Source organism: Rhinopithecus roxellana, chromosome 9 (genome assembly GCF_007565055.1).
Source record: "Rhinopithecus roxellana isolate Shanxi Qingling chromosome 9, ASM756505v1, whole genome shotgun sequence".
In the NCBI taxonomy this organism is placed as follows: Eukaryota; Metazoa; Chordata; class Mammalia; order Primates; family Cercopithecidae; genus Rhinopithecus; species Rhinopithecus roxellana.
In genome coordinates this window covers 117117351-117136661 of record NC_044557.1, presented here as the reverse complement: position 1 = coordinate 117136661, position 19311 = coordinate 117117351, and the positions used below count along the sequence as shown (strand labels likewise).

At 36.0% G+C, this 19311-nt stretch overlaps 1 protein-coding gene across 13 annotated transcripts in view; it reads left to right on the top strand.

Moving 5' to 3' along the window:
- Positions 1-19311, top strand: part of STAU2 (staufen double-stranded RNA binding protein 2) — a 348991-nt gene that overhangs the window by 21628 nt on the left and 308052 nt on the right. For 8 of the 13 annotated variants that reach the window (XM_030937273.1, XM_030937275.1, XM_030937266.1 and 5 more), the window contains one exon: positions 16639-16769. The exons of the other annotated variants lie outside the window; for them this stretch is intronic. In XM_030937273.1, the coding sequence (XP_030793133.1) occupies positions 16656-16769 (114 nt within the window). In that variant the 5' untranslated portion in view covers positions 16639-16655. The remainder of the gene's footprint in view (positions 1-16638; positions 16770-19311) is intronic. 13 annotated transcript variants of the gene reach the window in all.

Genomic DNA, 19311 nt, shown 5'->3' with positions numbered 1-19311 from the left:
CCTTGACCTCCCAGGCTGAAGCAGTCTTCCCACCTCAGCCTCTCAAGTAGCTGGGACTACAGACATGCACCACTATCCTCAGCTAATTTTTGTATATTTTGTTGAGAAGGGATTTTGCCATGTTGCTCAGGTTGGTCTCCCAACTCCTGGACTCAAGTGATTCACCTGCCTCGGCCTCCCAAAGTGCTGGGATTACAGGCGTGAGCCACCATGGTCGGTTAATTTTTGTATTTTTAGTAGAGATGGGGTTTCACCGTGTTGGCCAAGCTGGTCTTGAACTCCTGACCTCAAGTGATCCACCCACCTTGGCCTCCCAAAGTGTTGGGATTACAGCTGTGAGCCACCACACCTGGCCCATTTTTGACTTTTAAAAATATAATTGACTAAAACAGAAGTACTAACAATGCCTTGAGGGCTTATACATAGAAATTAATTGATGTAAGTAGCATAAAGAATGGGGTAAGGGGTAGGGAAGTACAGAATTTTTAGGTGCTTGTATCATACATGAAGTGGTATGATATTTGAAGGTAGGCTGTGTATGTTTTACAATTCCTATATGACAAAATTAGAATAGTAAGCCTATGTAGGATATAAAATGGATACTAAAAAATAATCAGTCTAAAAGAAGATAGATAAAGATGAAGAAAGGAACACATAACAGGACAAAAAATTAGCAAAACAGTAGATATAAATCTAGTAATATTGATAATTATAATAAATGTAAATGACTTAAATGCTCAATTTAAAAGGCAAAGATTGTCGGATTCTATAGAAAAGCAAGACTCAAATACGGATGCTCCTTGACTTATGGTGGTGTTAGGTCCTGATAAACCCATTGTAAGTTGAAAATGTTGAAAGTAAAAAATGTATTTCATACACGTAATTAACTGGGCATGGTGACTCATGCCTGTATCCCAGCACTTTGGGAGGCCAAGGCTGGCAGATCATTTGGACGTAGGAGTTCAAGACCAGCCTGGACAACATGGTGAAAACCTGTTTCTACAAAAAATACAAAAATAAGCTGGATGTGGTGGTGTGCACCTGTAGTCCTAGCTACTCGGGAGGCTGAGGTGGGAGGGTTGTTTGAGCCCAGGAGGTCAAGGCTGCAGTGAGTTATATGTCTTCATTGCATTCTAGTCTGGGTGACAGAGTGGGACCTTGTCTCAAAAAAATATATATACATATATATGTATGCACACACACACACACAACCTACTGAACATCATAGCTTAGCCAGGCCTACCTTAAATATGCTCAGAACACTTAAGTTAGCCTACAGTTGGGTAAAATCATCTAACATACAGCATATTTTATAATAAAGTGTTAAATATGTCATCATTTATTGAACGTGATACTGAAAGTGAAAAATAGAATGCTTGTATAGGTACTTCAGTATGGTTTCTACTGAGTGCATATCATTTTGTCACTATGGTAAAGTTGAATCATAAGGTGAACCATTGTAAGTCAGGGACGTATATTTACGATGTTTATAAGAAACTCATTTTAAATAGACACAGATAGATTAAATATACAAGGACAGATGGGGACTTTTTCATCTGGTCCATGTGGTGTAACAAGGATCGTGTTTACTGTCCTCTTGAAACAATCTTACCCCTCTTCTCCAAAAAAAAAAAAAACAAAATATGTAGAAACAATGATTAAGACATTCAGGTCAGTGAATCTTGAGAGAGAAGAAACAAACAAGGTGAGTCCTACAATTGCCCAGGCCTACTGCAGTGAGAGATTTTCCAGCATGTGACATAGAAAGTAGAAACTGAGTTGTGGAGCCTGGCAGACTCTGAGTTGAGAAGATGTTGCTGCTCTGGAGCGAACTAGTAAATTATAAAAACAAGACTTAAACAAACTATTTCCAAATTACTCAACTGTATCCCTGGACAAAGTCCGAAAAGATAGGAGTCATATAGCAAGGTAAAATTAACAGGGTATGTCATTCAGTGAAAGATCACCAAGTATGCAAAGAAGCATGAAATATGATCCATAATTATGAGAATCATCAATCAAAATTGACACAGAACTGACACAGATGATAGAATTAGCAGAGGGCATTAAAACATTATAACTGTATTCCATATGTTCAAAGAGTTAGAGATATAGAAGAGACAAAAAGACCCATATCAAACTTACAACGATGAAAACTACGACTGAGATGAAAAATACACGGTATGAGATTAATGGTAAATTAGACATTGCAGAAAAAATTACGAATGAACTTGAAGGCAGAACAATAGAAACCATCCAGAATGAAGCATAGAGAAAAAAGAAAAAAAAGTCAGTGAGCTGTGGGACACTCAAGCAGCCAAATAGATGAATAATTATAGTTCTCAAAGGAAGTAATACACAGAAGAATGTATTTTAAGAAATAATGGCCAAAAATGTTTTAGATTTAAGCCATAAACCTACAGATAAATTAAATGAGTTTTAAGTATAAGAAACATAAAACTACACCAAGGTATAGCAGGTCCTCAAATAATGTTACTTTTAACATCATTTTGTCATGATGTTGATGAGAGAAAAAGAATTGATTCCTGGCTGGAGCCACGACTGGTGTGATGTTTGCATGTTCTTCCCATGTCTGCATGGGTTTTCTCCGGGACTTCAGTTTCCTCCCACATTAGGTAGATGTGAGCATTAGGTTAATTGGCTTCTCTCGATTGCCAAAGATGTGCACATTAGGTTAATTGGCTTCTCTAGATTGTTCCAGTATGAGTGAATGAGTCGGTGTGTGTGTGTGTGTGCGTGCGCGTGCACTTTAGTATGGAATAGCATCCTCTCTCTAAGGCTGGTTTCTGCCTTGTGCCCTGAGCGGCTAGGATATGCTCTGACCACCTGTGACCCTGAACTAGAAAAATTGGGTAAATAATTATCTTAGTTGTTTTTGTTAATCTTTCTTAAGTGTATGTGTAGCTCACGTTTATTTCATTGTTTAATATTAGAAGCGTTTTGGTATTTATTTAGAAGTTTGGTGATGTTTTTGTAACTAGAAATACACTGTAGGAACTTAACCCTTGTTTATATCGATTGGACCATGGTAAAATTGGTTCTGTTCTACTTTGTTTCACTTGAAGCTGCAGCTTCCAAGAACCTATTGGCGATGTTAAATGAGGACTTACTGTACATTATAATCAAATTGTTGAAAGCAAATGATAAAGAGAAAATCTCAAAAGCAGTCAGAGAAAGAGGTATGGTCATTTTGTGTGTAGAGGAAGAAAGATAAAGATGATTATCTTAATAGATTTATCAGAAACGATATAAGCAAAAAAACTGGGGGAAGCATCTTTAAAGTACTGAAAGATGAAAAATGCCAATCCATAATTCTATATCTGACAAAAATATGTTTCTAAAGCAAAGATGAGTTAAAGATGTTTACAACACAGAAGCTGAAATAATTTATTGCTAACGTTTCCCCTCTGGAAGAAAATTTAAAAGCAATCCTTCAGACAGTAGGAAAATGATACCAGATGCAAATATGGAGTTACATGAAAGAAAGAACACTGGAAATGGTAACTACTTGGGTAAATACATAATTTTTTTTTTCTTATTAGTTAAATCTCCTTAAAAGATAACTGACTGTTTAAAGCAAAAAATATTAACAAGCTGTTGTGGGGTTTATAACTTACCTAAAAGTAAAATGCATGATAACAATAGCTAAAAGGCAGGGAGAGAGAAATGGAGGTATACTGTTATAAGATTCTTTTGCTCTGTGTGAGGTGATAATATCACTGGAAGGTAAACTGTGGTAAGTTAAAAATGTATACTATAAACTCTAGCCCCTAAAATAGCAAAATAGAGAGTTACAATAATAAGCCAATTAAAGAGAATTACAATAATAAGCTAATAAAAACGAGATAAAATGGAGTCACACAAAATAATTCAACAAAGGTCAAAAAAGAAGAAAAAAGGAACAAACACCAAATATATAATAAATATAAAAAATATAAATAGCAAGAGGATAGAATCAAACCTAACCATATGAATAATCAAACTAAATGTAAATCATGTAAACACTCCAATTTAAAGGCTGAATTTGTCAGATTGGATATAAAAGCAAGATCCAACTATATGCTTGCCTACAAGAAATAGTTTATAAACATAAATAGGTTAAAAGAATGGGAAAAGACATAATATGGTAACCTAGTCAAAAGCAACTTGGAGTGGCTATATTAATATCAAAGTATATTTCAGAGCAAGGAATATTTCCAGGGATAAAGGAGGTCATTTTCATTTATAATGGTAAAGAGGTCAGTTTAGAGGACATAATGATGTTACATGTTTATGCACCTAATAACAAAGCTTCAAAGCACATGAAACAAAAACTAATAGAAATGCAAGGAGAAATTGAGAAATCCAGTCATAATTGGAGATTTTAGTAACCCCTGTCAGTAATTGATATAAGTGGACAGAAAATCATCAAAGATATAGTAGACTTGGATAACTGTTAACCAACCTGACCTGATTGCATTTATAGAACACTCTACGTAAAAAGAGTAGAATACACATTTGTTCACAAGTTTATACAAAACATTTACAATGATAAACCATATTTTGGGCCATAGAGCACCTTTCTTTTTTTTTTTTTTTTGGAGGTGGGGTTTTGCTTTGTTCACACTGTAGTGTAGTGGTACCACTGTGGCTCGCTGCAGCCTTGACCTCCTGGGCTCAAACAGCCCTTCCATTTCAGCTCCCCAAGTATCTAGGACTATAGATGTGTGCCGCCACACCCAGCTAATATTCTTTTTTTTTTTTTTTTTTTTTGGTAGTATTGGGATCTTACTGTGTTTCCCAGACTGGTCTAGAACTCCTGGGTTCAGGTGATCCTCCTGCCTCTGCCTCCCAAACTCCTAGGATTACATGTGTGAGCCACGGTGCCTGGCCATGAAACAGTCTTAAATGAATTCAAAAGGATTCAAGTGATTAAAAAATTTTATCTGATTACAGTGGAATTAGGAATCATTAACAGAAAGATTCTTGGGAAATCTCCAAATATTTGGAAATTAAAAAGTACAAGTAATCTGTGATTTAAAAAGAAGGAAAAGTAAGTTAGAAAGTATTTTACACTAAATGACAACAGCAATACAACATTAGAAGATATTACTAAAACAGTATTTAGGGAGAAATTTATAGCACCAAATGTATATATTTTGAAAGAAGAATGAACTCAAATAACTCAAATGACTTCAGCTTCCATCTTAACAAGAGTAGAAAAAGAAGAGCAAATTAATCCCAAAGGAGGAAGAAGAAAATGGATAACGTGAATAGCTTATTTTTTTTTTTTTTCTTTCTGGGACAGGGTCTCACTTTCGCCCAGGCCTGGAGAGCAGTGGTCTGATGATAGCTTACTGTGGCCTTGACCTCAAGTGATCTTCCTACTTCAGCCTCCTAGCTGGGATATCAGGCACATGCTACCATGCCTGGCTAATTTTTTTATTTTTAATTTTTGTAGAGATAAGGTTTCACCATGTTGCACTGACTGGTCTCCAACTCCTGGGCTCAAGTGATCCTCTTGCCTTGGCCTGAAGTGGTAGGATTACAGACATGAGCTATCATGCCTGGCGCTGAGTAGCTTTTCATGTGTTAAAGAAATAAAAATTGTAGTAAAAGTCTACTTACAAAGAAAACTCTAGGTCCGGATAGTTTCACTGGTGAATTATACCAGTTAAGGAAAAAATAATATCAATTTTATATGCTTTTAAAAATACTGAAGTGGAAGGAATTTTTTACAAGGCTCATGATGCCAGCATTACTGGGATACCAGAATCAGACAAACACATTTTAAGGAAATTACAGACCAGTATGTTTCATAAATATAATTGCAAAAATCTAAACAAAGTTTCAACAGTTTATTAAAATCTAATTCAACAGTTTATTAAATCTAATTCAACAGTTTATTAAAAGGATAATATGTCGTGACGATGTAGGGTTTATCCCAGGAATGTGGGGTTGGTTTAATGTTCAAAAAAATCAGTAGTGTAATTCACTATATTAACGAACTAAAAAGCAAAAATCACATGATCATCTCCATAGATGCAGAAAAATCATTTGATAAAATCCAATATTCAGTATCTTAAAGACTCTCGCCAAACTAGGAGAGGAAGTGAACTTTCCCAGTCTGCTAATGTGCTTCTGTGAAAAACCTTATTAGCTGACGTTGTACTTACTGGTGAAAAACTGTACACTTTTTGTTTTTTTGAGACAGGAGTCTCGCTCTGTAGCCCAGGCTGGAGTGGCGCGATCTCGACTCACTGAAAGCCCCGCCTCCTGGGTTCACGCCATTCTTCTGCCTCAGCCTCCAGAGTAGCTGGGACTACAGGCACCCGCTACTATGCCCGGCTAATTTTTTTGTATTTTTTAGTAGAGATGGGGTTTCACCGGGTTAGCCAGGATGATCTCGATCTCCTGACCTCGTGATCCATCCGTCTTGGCCTTCCAAAGTACTGGGATTACAGGCGTGAGCCACCGCACCAGGCCAAAACTGGACACTTTTTTAAAAAAAGAAGATGGGATGTCCACTTTAACCAGTTCCATTTGACGTTGCCATGGAGGTTTTAGCCCATACCATCATGCAAGAGAAGGAAATACATGGTATTCAGATTGGAAATAAATGAATAAAACTGTCCTTATTCACAGATGACCTGATTGTCTATGTAGAAAATCTGGTGGAATCGTACAAGAACTAATGGATTAGTATAGCAGAGTTGCAGGATAGAAGAGCACTATGCAAAAACCAATTGTGTTTCTATACCTTAGCAGAGAATAGTCGTAAATGAAAATAAAAGAGTAGCATTTTCAAAAGCATCAAAAATATGAACTACTTAGGGATAAGTCTAACAAAATATGTTAAAGAAAATGAGAACTACAAAATACTGCTGCAAGAAATTAAAGGATACCTAAATAAGATACGGTTGATTCTCATTATTCATGGATACCTTACCTGAGAATTGACTTACTACTTTTTATTTGTAACCCCAAAACCAATACTTGCAGTGCTTTTGTGGTCATTCTCAGACACCCGCAGGGGCAAAACATTTTGAATTAACCAGTGCACACATACCCAGATGGGATCGAACAAGACAGTGCTCTGCTTTCTTATTTTAGTTTCATACTGTAAGCAAATAGCCCTTTCTTGGTTTATTTAGTACTGCATTTTTTGCATGTTTGTGCTTTTTGTTGGTTATTTTGATGTTTACAAAGATGGTTTTTTTGATGTTTAAAATGATGTTTAAAATGTAATGTTTAAGTGCCATATAGTGTTTCTAAGTACAAGGATGCTCTGATATGCCTTACGGAGAAAATATGTGTATTAGATAAGCTTTATTCGGGCAAGAGTTAAACAGTACTGTTGGACGTGAGTTCAATGTTAATGAATCAATAACATACGTTAGTAATACATATTAAACAAGAAGTCTTTAAACAGAAACACATAAAACATGACGTATGATCAGTTCAGAAAAATGTGACCAGAAGCTTTCAAGAACCTAATACTTTAGTTTTCCTGGGAGCATTGGTTCAATAATTGCTAATTCACATAACAGTCATTGAGATATTATTATCTCAATACTGAGAAGTGACTGTATGTCCTGTTCATGGGTTGGAAGACTCAACTTTGTTAAAATGTTGATTTTCACCAAATTACTCAATAGATTTAAGAAACATATTACAATCTTTGCAGGCTTTTTTATAGAAATGCACAAGGTGATTCTAAAATTAGTATGGAAATTTAAAGAACTTTAAACAACTGTGAAAAAGAACAGTGTGGGAGCCAATACTACCTAATTTCAAGAATTATAAAGCTGTAGTAAAAATAGTTTGGCATAAAAGTAGGTAAATAGGCGGGAGAATCGCTTGAACCCAGGAGGCGGAGGTTGCAGTGAACCGAGATTATGCCACTGCACTCCAGCCTGGGCGACAGAGTGAGACTCCGTCTCAAAAAAAAAAAAAAAAAAAAAAATCAGTGAAAACAGAATTGGTAGTCCAGAAATAAACTCAGATATATGTAGATAACTAATAATTTTGACAAAGGCATAAAGACAATGTAGTGGGAGAAACGTAGCCTTTTCCACAATGGGAAACAATTGGATATTGATATACGAAAAATGGATTCATACCTTGTACTGTGTATAAAAATAACTCAAAATGGCTTCTGAACTTAAATGTAAAACCTAAAATTATAATGTTCATGGAAAAAAACAGGAGAAAAACATTTTTAGACCTCAGGTAATAATTTCTTAGATATTTGCTAAAAGGACAAACTATAAAAATTGATAAATTAGACTTTATTAAAATTAAAATCTGCTCTTTAAAAGACACTGGCAAGAGAATAGAGAAGCCACAGTTTGGGAAAAAAAATTTTATTTTCTTCCTAGTGATTCCCCTTTATTATTTTCCAAGGTGACTGTCCATTTGCTCCAACATTGTTAGCAATTCATCTTTTTCCTACTACTTTTTTTTTTGGAGACAGAGTCATGCTCTGTTCCCTAGGCTGGAGTGCAGTGGCACCATCTCAGCTCACTGCAGCCCCTCACCTCTTGGGCTCAAGCGATTCTTGTGCCCCAGCTTCCTGAGTAGGTGGGATCACAGGCGCACACTACCATGCCCAGCTAATTTTTGTATTTTTAATAAGAGACGGGGTTTCACCATGTTGCCCAGACTGATTTTGAACTCCTGCCCTGAAATGATCCACCTGTCTCCGCCTCCCAAAGTGCTGGGATTACAAGCGTGAGCCACTGCGCCTGGCCTGGAAGAAAATCTTTACCAAGCATATGTCTAATCAATAACTTGTATGTAGGATGTATAAAGAACTCTTCAAATTCAGCAATAAGAAAAAAAAGACGTGGTAAATATTCAGACACTTCACCACAGGAGATACAGATGGCATATAAGCAAATGAAAAAAAGTTAATTAACAGTATTCGTTAGGGAGATGCAAATTAAAATCTGAGATATCCTTATACACATATTTAGAATGGCTGAAGTTAAGAAGACTGACCAAACTAAATACTGTTAAGGACACACTATGTCTTTGTCCTGTTGAAATCTCTAGATAGCTTCATTCGAAAAGTTGGAGATGGAGGCACAGCATGGCTTACTTTGAATCAGATCCTTGAGCATTATTTTTCTGTTTTTCAGGACAGTGGTGGTACTGTCAAGACTAGAAAGAACTTACTCTGGCCGGGCGTGGTGGCTCACGCCTGTAATTCCAGCACTTTGGGAGGCCGAGGCGGGTGGATCACCTGAGGTCGGGAGTTCGAGACCTGCCTGACCAACATGGAGAAACCCCCTCTCTACTAAAAATACAAAATATTAGCCAGGCGTGGTGGTGGGCGCCTGTAGTCCCAGCTACTCGGGAGGCTGAGGCAGGAGAATGGCTTGAACCCAGGAGGTGGAGCTTGCAGTGAGCCAAGATCGTGCCACTGCACTCCTGCCTGGGCTACAGAGCAAGACTCCGTCTAAAAAAAAAAAAATAAAATAAAAAAAAAATACCCGGGCATGGTGGCGCATGCCTGTAATCCTAGCTACTCAGGAGGCTGAGGCAGGAGGATCGCTTGAGCTTGGGAGGCGGAGCTTGCAGCGAGCCGAGATCACGCCGCACCACTGCACTTTAGCCTCGGCGACAGAGGGAGACTCTGTCTCAAAAAAAAAAAAAAAAAAAAAGATAAATATATGATCAGGCAGTAAGCTGCTGTAACTTTCGTCATTCACGTTTGCAGAGTTTTCCTATGTCGGTTCATAAGCACTGTACCTCTTTCTCTTTTCAAAGCTGCATAATTCATGTAGTTTATTTAATCAATTTTTGGTAAATATTAATATTTATCTTATTTATAGTTTTTGCTATTGTGGTCTAGTTTTCCAGATTATCATTGCAAACATCTTCCTGTAGTATGAATCCTCAGATTAATAATTGCTGTTTTAAAGATAGGTACAATTGAAACTAATCAGTGTTGCGCATCAAAAATTTTGTACTAATTTGTATTTGCACCAACAGAATTCACACACATTTTCCCCACATACTTGTTAATACTTAAATGATTATTTAAAAAAAAAAACTTTTATCAGTCTTAATAGGGGAAAATTATATATCATTGGAATTTGAATTTTTCTTTCTTTTTTTTTTTTTTTTAAGACAGTCTCACTCTGTTGCCCAGGCTGGAGTGTAGTGGTGCCATCTTGGTTCACTGCAACTTCCACCTCCCAGGTTCAAGCGATTCTGGTGCCTCAGCCTCCCAAGTAGCTGGGACTATAGGCATGCGCCACCATGCCTGGCTGATTTTTTTATTTTTAATAGAAACAGGGTTTTACCATGTTGGCCAGGCTCTTTAACATTCTTTTGAATAGGTATGTTTACTCAAGAAATTGTGTGAATTAATTGTGTGTATCTTTGTCCTTTTTTCCTATTGGCTTTAAAAAAATTGATTTATATTATCTTTTTATTTTATGAATGTTAACAATTGGTCTTCACTTTTTTTTTTTTTTTTTTGAGACGGAGTCTCGCTCTGTTGCCCAGGGTGGAGTGCAGTGGTGCGATCTTGGCTCACTGCAGCCACCAACCACTTCCCAGGTTCAAGTGATTCTCTCGCCTCAGCCTCCCGAGTAGCTGGGATTACAGGCATCCGCCATCATGCCTGGCTAATTTGTGTATTTTTGTAGAGACAGGGTTTCACCATGTTGGCCAGGCTGGTCTGGAACTCCTGACCTCAGGTGATCTGCCCGCCTTGACCTCCCAAAGTGCTGGGATTCCAGACATGAGCCACCACGCCCAGCCTTTGTTCACATATTGCAAGTATTTCTTCCCCAGCACATAGATTCTTTTTTAGTGTCATAGGTGGTATGGTTTTTTTAATAGAGGTTTTATATTTTTATGTTGTTAACTATCAGTTTTTGCCTTTATGGCTTCTAGGTTCCTTTTCATATCTAGGAAGGCCTTCTGTGTTACAGGAGTATGACAGATATTTAGCCAAGTTTCCTTTAGTTTTTGTGATATTTTTGTATTTTGCATTTTAATATTTCTGAAATTTATCTTTGTGTTTATGTGAGAGAGGAACTGAAATTTTTTCCTAATGGACAGACTGTTAAAAATGGAGCAGTTTGATGCCTGGGTAATTTCATCGATAATTTTGCTTGGACAGCCTTATGTTAGGGTCTAATTAGAAAACAGAAGGTTTGTTTTAGTTAATAGCTGTGGACATACCTGTCACATTGCTCCTAGAAGGCAAGAGCCCATGAACAGGGTCCTTTGCTCTTTTGACTTTTTTCTTTCTTATTTTACTTGGGAATTAGGATGAGTTCACTCCAATAGCAGAGAATAGACAAAGGGGAACCAGTAAGGAGACATAGAAACTGTGTTTAAGGCTGGGTGTGGTGGCTTATGCCTGTAGTCCCAGCACTTTGGGAGGCCGAGGTGGGCGGATCACCCAAGGTCAGGAGTTCGAGACCAGCCTGACCGACACAGAGAAACCCCGTCACTACTAAAAGTACAAAATTAGCCGGGCATGGTGGCACTTGCCTGTAATTCCAGCCTGCTCGGAAGGCTGAGGCAGGAGAATCACTTGAACCCAGGAGGCGGAGGTTGCGGTGAGCTGAGATCGCGCCGAGCTGAGATCGCGCCATTGCACTCCAGCCTGGGCAATAAGAGTGAAACTCTGTCTGAAAGAAAGAAAGAGAGAGAGAGAGAGGAGAGAGAGAGAGGGAGAGGTGAGAGAGAGAAAGGAAGGAAGGAAGGAAGGAAAGAAGGAGGGAGGGAGAGAGGGAGGGAGAGAGAGAGAGGAAGGAAAGAAGAAAGGAAGGAAAGGAGGGAGGGAGGAAGGGAGGAAGGAAGGAAGGAAGGAAGGAAGGAAAGAAAGAAAGAAAAATAAAAGAAACTGTGTTGAAGTCATTTCTGGGACCAAGGATGGAAAGGATTCCTCGGAATGATTTGCTTTGCGAAGTGAGGTAGTCTGTGACCTCACTAGCAATAGTTCTGGCTGGAATATAGCTACTACAAGAAATGTTTGCTACTTTAAGTTCTGGTTTAGGAAACTTTTAGTGTTCTAGTGAATTCCGGTCACATAGTTTTATTCTACTGTTCTTCCTCACGCGTTCTGTATTCTGCCAGTGGTCTGCTTGCATTTACCAGAAAGTTATGTGTTTTATGTGCTTTCTCCTGTGTCTATACTTCTTGAAAAACTTGGACTGTCTCTCATCTTCCCTTCTTACCTAAGTGAACTTTTGCTTTCCTTATCTAATCACTACCTCTTAAAATTTGCCTTTCCATACCGCCTTTGTCTAAGGAGTTTCTGTAACAGCCTTATTATAGTACTTATATTATGATTTATTGTGTTTGTCTATTGTCTGTGTCTGTTTCTTCTACAGACTGAACTCCTTTGGGTACAGATCATTTTGCCTGTTCATTGAAAACTGAGCTACATTATTTTGTAGCTTGTTCAATGACTTGAACACAGTTTCTGTGTTTGTTCACTGGTTCCTACACATACAAATGAACAGGCAGAATGAAGATTCACATTCCAGAGAGTCCAGGACATTTTGTGGAAACATGAAAATAGAGTGAATCTAAAAATAGAATATATTTATGTTTTTGTTGGCTGTGCAAATACTGTTATTATAAATATGTATTTTACCAGTGTTTCTTATCAAAGTTGTAAGTTACATCTAATCAAGTTTCATATCAGTGAAGGTACAATATTTCCTAGCACACATAAACCTTTAATATAATTTATATCATATTTGAGAATTTTTTAGTGGAAACAAGCTTATGGGTTTATAAGTCAGTGGAAAAAATAATAACAAATACATGCTTTTCACAGACTACTACAGAAATATATTTGTTTTTTGTTTTATTTTGTTTTGAGAGAGGATTTCACTCTGTCACCCAGGCTGGATTGCAGTCTGGAACTCCTGGGCTGAAGCAGTCCTTCTATCTCAGCCTTCTGAGTATCAAGAATTATAGGCATGTACCATGACATATGGCTAATATTTTTATTTTTTTGTAGAGATGAGGTCTCACTGTGTTGTCCAGGCTGTTCTCAAATCCCTGGCCTTAAGTGATTCTCCTGCCTCTGCCTCCCAAAGTAGCTGGGATTACAGATGTGAGGCACTACGCCCAGCCAAGAAGTTTATTTGTATGAATAAAATCAATTTATCCTAACAGAATATTTTAGCTAAGAATATTTTTACTTAGTTTTACAAACTCTTTTTTCATGACTTTCTATGTCACTGGTTTAATATTTGATGATAGTGTAATTGTTGTAACAAATGTTTAAATCAGAATAATTTTTAATCATTGTTAGCAGTGTTTGGTATCATCTTATTCAATCCATACAATTATCCAGTGAGATAAGAACAACTATTATCTCTATTTTACTCTGTGGAAAAGTGAGATTTAAGTACTTTCTCAAGGTCACACAGATATTAGTAAGTGACAGAGATATCCAAAACAGGCTCTTAACCATCATGTGGCAGTTGCTCTTTCAAAGTGGCAGAGTCTGAGATTGTGAATCCATTTTTATTAATTTTATTTACTTCTAAGTAGGTCTCTACTATTCCAGCCACCAAACTGACTTGAAGCCTATTTCAAAATATCTTCAGTGATAGCATCTATAGGTCTTTGAAAATGTCTGCCTATGTAACATTATATGCATTTCTAACTTTTTTGCACTGTTGACTTCTCTAAAAAAGATTTATATAGCTTATGTGTCTCAGATTTTATAGACCAGTTTGTTTTTATAGATGCTCTATCCAAATTTTTGTGTAATTTAAAAGTTATTGCTGTATTACTGAGCTCTGTCAAGTAGGAATGCTGTTAAGATTTCTCATTAAGTAAAGGAACAACTATTTGTTTTAATCTGTTTTAAAAATAAAACGTTACAACTATAACTAATTATTTCCTAATTTATCGACTTTAAACATTTTGATTTTAATTATGAAGCTTCATCAAAGTGGGATCTTGGACACTTCTCACACCAAAACTTCAGTCACCCATTAAAATGTGTTATTGGATTCATGTTAACTTTTATGAAGCAGGAAGTCAGAATTAATGGAATATAAGTTTTATACCGTGTTATTTGTTAACATTTTCGTTAAAAGGATTTAGATTAGGTTTTCATATCAAACAGGGTTTCATTATAAATGAACCATTTAAATCGCTTTTTAATATGTTTAGAACCTATGCTATTAGCAATTTTCATAGTATAAAACTTTCACGCTATGTTTGTATGCTTCTAATATTTTTTGCATTGTAGCAGATGAATATTCAGCATTATTGAATTTTGAAAATTACACAGTGGTAGTATAAATACTATTTGTGTTATGCAAAATTGGCAGATTTTTATCAGACTTTAATATTTTCTCATTTTTAACCAATTATTCTGCTTTTGCTCTTTGATATTAAATTGGCTGTGCTGTCGGTTGCACGTGAATTCATGCGATGGTGTGTAAAAGCCAAAACTGATTAGAGTCTCAGGTTACCTTTTATTTTCTTATATCGACTGACTTTCCAAATTGAACAGAATGTTTTATAAACTTTGTGTGATACACAATGGAATAGGTAAAATGCAGGTTTTCTCAAAACTGTCTTGACTTTTTTTTTGTACTTTTCCCAAAGGTAATAATTACTAGGTTTTTTTTGTTTTTGTTTTTGTTTTTGTTTTTTAGTTTGGAAACCACTTAAAATGGCTTAATTGTAGAATCTGCTGTCAGCTGTCTTGGCCCTACAATTCGTTGCTTAGAGTCTCTTTCTTTTTACTTATGTCTTACCAGGTGCTTATGTAGTTTTCATGTAAAATAGTTTCTTAATCATAATGATCACAATCAAGCCATTGTACAAATTATTGGGCCTGTTAAGAGTATTAGAAATGTAAAAGAATATTATTTTTAATATTAAATTTTGGCCTAGGAAGTTTGTAGATGAAGTTCCTAAAGCCAGCCATTTTCATTCATTTTAAGTATTCTCATTGTGAGTACAATTGAACTGTATTTATTGTGACTATAGTTTAAATGAGCAGGAAGGAATCCACTTGTATGTTTCATGCTTAGATTTTAAAATATTTTTTGGCTTTTTTTTATGGGAAGTGAAAGAAAAAAGTAAGTGTGTCTATAAATGAGAGAAAGGAAAAATATAGGATAAAATAATGTGGTATTAGAAAAATATTCTGAAGCTATAATAGTACCTTGTATTTGCGATATAGTTTAGAACCACATCATACATTTACAACTCTTAATCTCACAACTTTGGGACTTAAGCGGGTTAGATTTATTTCCCTTATTTTATGGAAAGAAAGCTTAGTGAGTTTAAGTAAAATCATTGAGACCTTTTTGGTTAGAGAGGACTTCCTAAACAAGACGTAAAAAGCACAGACCATAAAAGGAAAAGTTGAAAACTATAATACAAAAGAAAAACAAAACAAAAAAAACAAAGGATAGAAGCCTGTAGTTCCAGCTACTTGGGAGGCTGATTAGGGAGAATAGCTTGAGCCCGGGGTTTTAGTCCAGCCTGGGTAACGTAGTGAGACTCTGTCTCCGAACAAAAAAACCCCAAACAAACAAAAAATAGTAGTGGAGAAAAATATCCAAAGAACAATAATGGAATACTATTTGTCAAATATCAAATTATCAGAAATTAAAATACTTGATTATATTCCATGTTTTTGAGCTTGAGGAGAAATGGTAGGGGAAGGTAATTTGGTATAGTCATTTTGAGAGCTATTTGACAGCATGCTCTCTTTAAGAATGAAGAATTGGAAACAACCCAGTGTCTCAGTAGAGGAGTGATAAGAAAACTGGTGCAATATTGCAATAGAAATTCTATGGTAGTTAAAATTAATGTGCTAGATCTATATAAGTAAAAGTCTTGAGAACACAATGAAGAGTGAAGAAAGTAAACTGTGAGAATGTTTATTATAATACTATAATACCATTTATGTGAGTATAGAACCACATACATCAATAATCTATAAAAGATATAAGGAACTTAACAGGAATGGAATATCATCTTTTTTTTAATAGGAGTTAAACATGGAACATGGTTAATAAGCACTGGGTGTTAGCTACATGGGCACTTGTTAAATTATTCTTTTTACAACTTTGAAAATTTATTTTAAAAAACAGAAAGAAAGGGAAGTTAATTTGCTTAGAGTTACCGAAAAATTGTAGTTGGAAGAGCTAGTACTTAAACTTAGGACCTGATTCCCAAGTCTAGAGCTTTTTCTAACATGCTGCCTCATAATGAGAAGGAAAAAAATTGAGATGAAAGGATCAAGAAGGTAGACAAAATCTAGTTTCATAGTAATAAGAACCAGGAAACATGTGTTTCTAGTAAAGTTTTTGAGGGGAAAGTTTATAAGATAAATAAAAAATTATAAATTTACTTTAAAATCTTTAAGCATGCTGTTATATACATAGAACAACTTAGGTATTTAGGAAAAATTTTACCTTAATTTATCGTTTAAACTGTGATACCTATTTTTGTTGCATGTAATGGAAGACGTTAGGTAATTTGAATTTTTAAAATACAACATTCATGAAAATAATTTAAATATACAATCTGCCTTCAATCTAACAAAGTCAAAACTAGTTTTTCTTCCATTTTGTAAAGTCATTCTTCACAAAAACTTTATAGCCTTTTTATTTACAGCTTCTCTCCAAGATAAAATGGCAAACCCAAAAGAGAAAACTGCAATGTGTCTGGTAAATGAGTTAGCCCGTTTCAATAGAGTCCAACCCCAGTATAAACTTCTGAATGAAAGAGGGCCTGCTCATTCAAAGGTAAGGTTATGAAGAGAGGTGGTGAGACATACTTAATCAAACTAACAGATTTATCATCTCAGATTTTAATTGTGCTTTATTTTGGGGAGTGGGGGTTTGGCGGATGGCTTGAAGGCTTTTAGTTCTACATTAATAATATTTCAAAGTATGTAACTAAACTATTTTGTAGTTCACTATGGTTTACAAAGCTCTTTTAGATGTGGTACTTCATATAAATCTTAATAAAGCCACATGAGATATGGATTTTTGATTTCTATTTTGTAAATTAAACTCAGGCACAGGAAAGTTAAGTGACTTGCTTAATAGTTCACAAGTGCCAGTGCCAGTACTTGAATGTATTTTCTTTGGCTCTCAAGTATGGTGTGCTTTCCATTAAATCACAGCTGCTAAAGTAGAAATGGAGACAGAGTAAATATACCAACAGTTACCTAGTGAAATATTTTTTCCAATGTGATATTTAGTTCTAACATTAATCATTTATAAAAGTGGTATATACCACGGTTGTTATTATCTCTACATTCACTTATATTGTTTTGTTAGATGGAAAGCAATTTTTATTTATAGCTGTATGCATTTATGTTTGCATATATACATGTTACAAATCTACAACTAATGTATTTATGTTTGAGCTCTTCAGTTGCTTAAAATATCTTAGTTGTGCATAATTTCCTGTAGCACATTTAAATCTTGGCTATTGGAGATTATCATAATGATCATAAAATTTGTGTATAATGTGGCAGCATTTGTTCTCTAGGGGTTGATAAACTTCTTAAAGCAACTGGCTGTTGGGTTATTTGCATCCTAGCATCTCCTACAAACTAAGGAAAATAAGAGGAAACTACAGTTTATCAATTTTGTTTTCTATTAGTGGTTTTTATGAAGGATTTAGGGGCAACAATTTAATTTGTTCATATCTTTTATTCTTGCTTTAGCAGAAAAGATAGTTGTAGCCTTGGTCTACCTTTCTAGGTATATGTCCTAACTCTCTTTCTGACTCATTCTGCACTTAATCATGTTGAACTGTTTGCATTTCTCAGAATGCTTCATGTTCTTTTCAAATCTCTCTGCCTTTGCCTAAGTTGTATTGTCTTTCTGCCTTGAAGGTCCTTTTGCCCTTATTAATTGTTGAACACTCAGCTCCATGTTACATCTTCCACACGTTTGTGAAACCTCTGATCCCTCTACTGGGCCTCCAGCAGGACCTGTAGTTCTCTGTGGTAGCTGTTACTGTGTTGTAGTACAGTAATATATGTTGGTTATTAGTTTTGTGCTAGACTGAGCTTATTTATGGGTGTGTATTTTACTCTTCTACATTTCTTGGTCCCTGTAGTGTGTACTCTTTGCTCTTCATTGCCAGTTCCAGGTATTCTTCCTTGAGACAATTCCCCAGTTTTGAGTTTCGTGTTAGCAGACATGCCTCATGATGCATACATTGCCTCATGATAGTCACATCTGGGTGATTACATCACATTTCTTATGGCTCACTTTCACTCTCTTCAGCATTTCCCATTTTAATTTTTGGTGATTTCAACACCTAAACAGATGATTGTTCCAATATGTTGACCTTTCAGTTGCTTTAACGTCTCCAGTGATGTTGTTCTCTACTCTCCTTCAGCCACTCATGCCTATAATCACATTCTTGACTTTATCATTACCAATAACTGCATAATGTTAATTTCAGTCTTTCATCTTTCTGTAAACTTGCCTCCTAACTTTCTAGTTCATTCCCTCTAGTAATTTGACTTTCACAGTCCTTTCATACTGCAGATCCATTGATTCTGCCAGCTTTTTACTCTTCCTCACTTTCCCCAATCCTCACATAGCTCTTTAACCTGCTTAAATGTTGTGTGCCTTTTATGTAGGTACCCTCAGCTGACTTGCCCAGCTCCTCCATTGTGTCCTGGATCCCAACCCATTTCACCTCTTCAAGGCCATTTCTCCAGTTTTGCTTCTTCTGCCTTCTTCTCCCAAGAGTGAAGAGCTAGACTACTCTTAACAGTTAGTGACACCATCCCTATCCTCTGTATATGGTAAAGGAAGGCCAGGCTACCTGGGAAGTTTCTGGAGGACTCTTAGGAGGATTTGGATTTCCTTAAAATTCTTTAGGAATCCATTGTAATTTTTAGAAGGGTTTATGAACTGACCTTGTATCTATCTCCTTGTCTCACTGTTGGGGTTTTAAAGGCTAAACAGGTTTGTTGTGATGAAAGTAGACAACAGTGGGTCCCAGGATTCCCTTGGTTTTAAGGAGATTTGGAGATCCCTTTTGCCAACCTGTGCCTGTTGCTATAGGTGCTTTGGTGATAGACCACCCCTCTTAGCCTGTAGCTTGCTTATTTTGTAAAAGAGTACTAGAATAATTGGCATGTTCTTGAGTGAAACATGATATTTATGAGTTTACATAATAATATAGTTAATATTGATCCTAATTGGCTAAGTCTGGATCCTTTTTGTGAAAAGCAAAATCATTTTCATTCATGCATGTCTATCAGTGGCCTTTAGGTGAGACATAAAATGTATTTTAATGAAATTAATGATGATC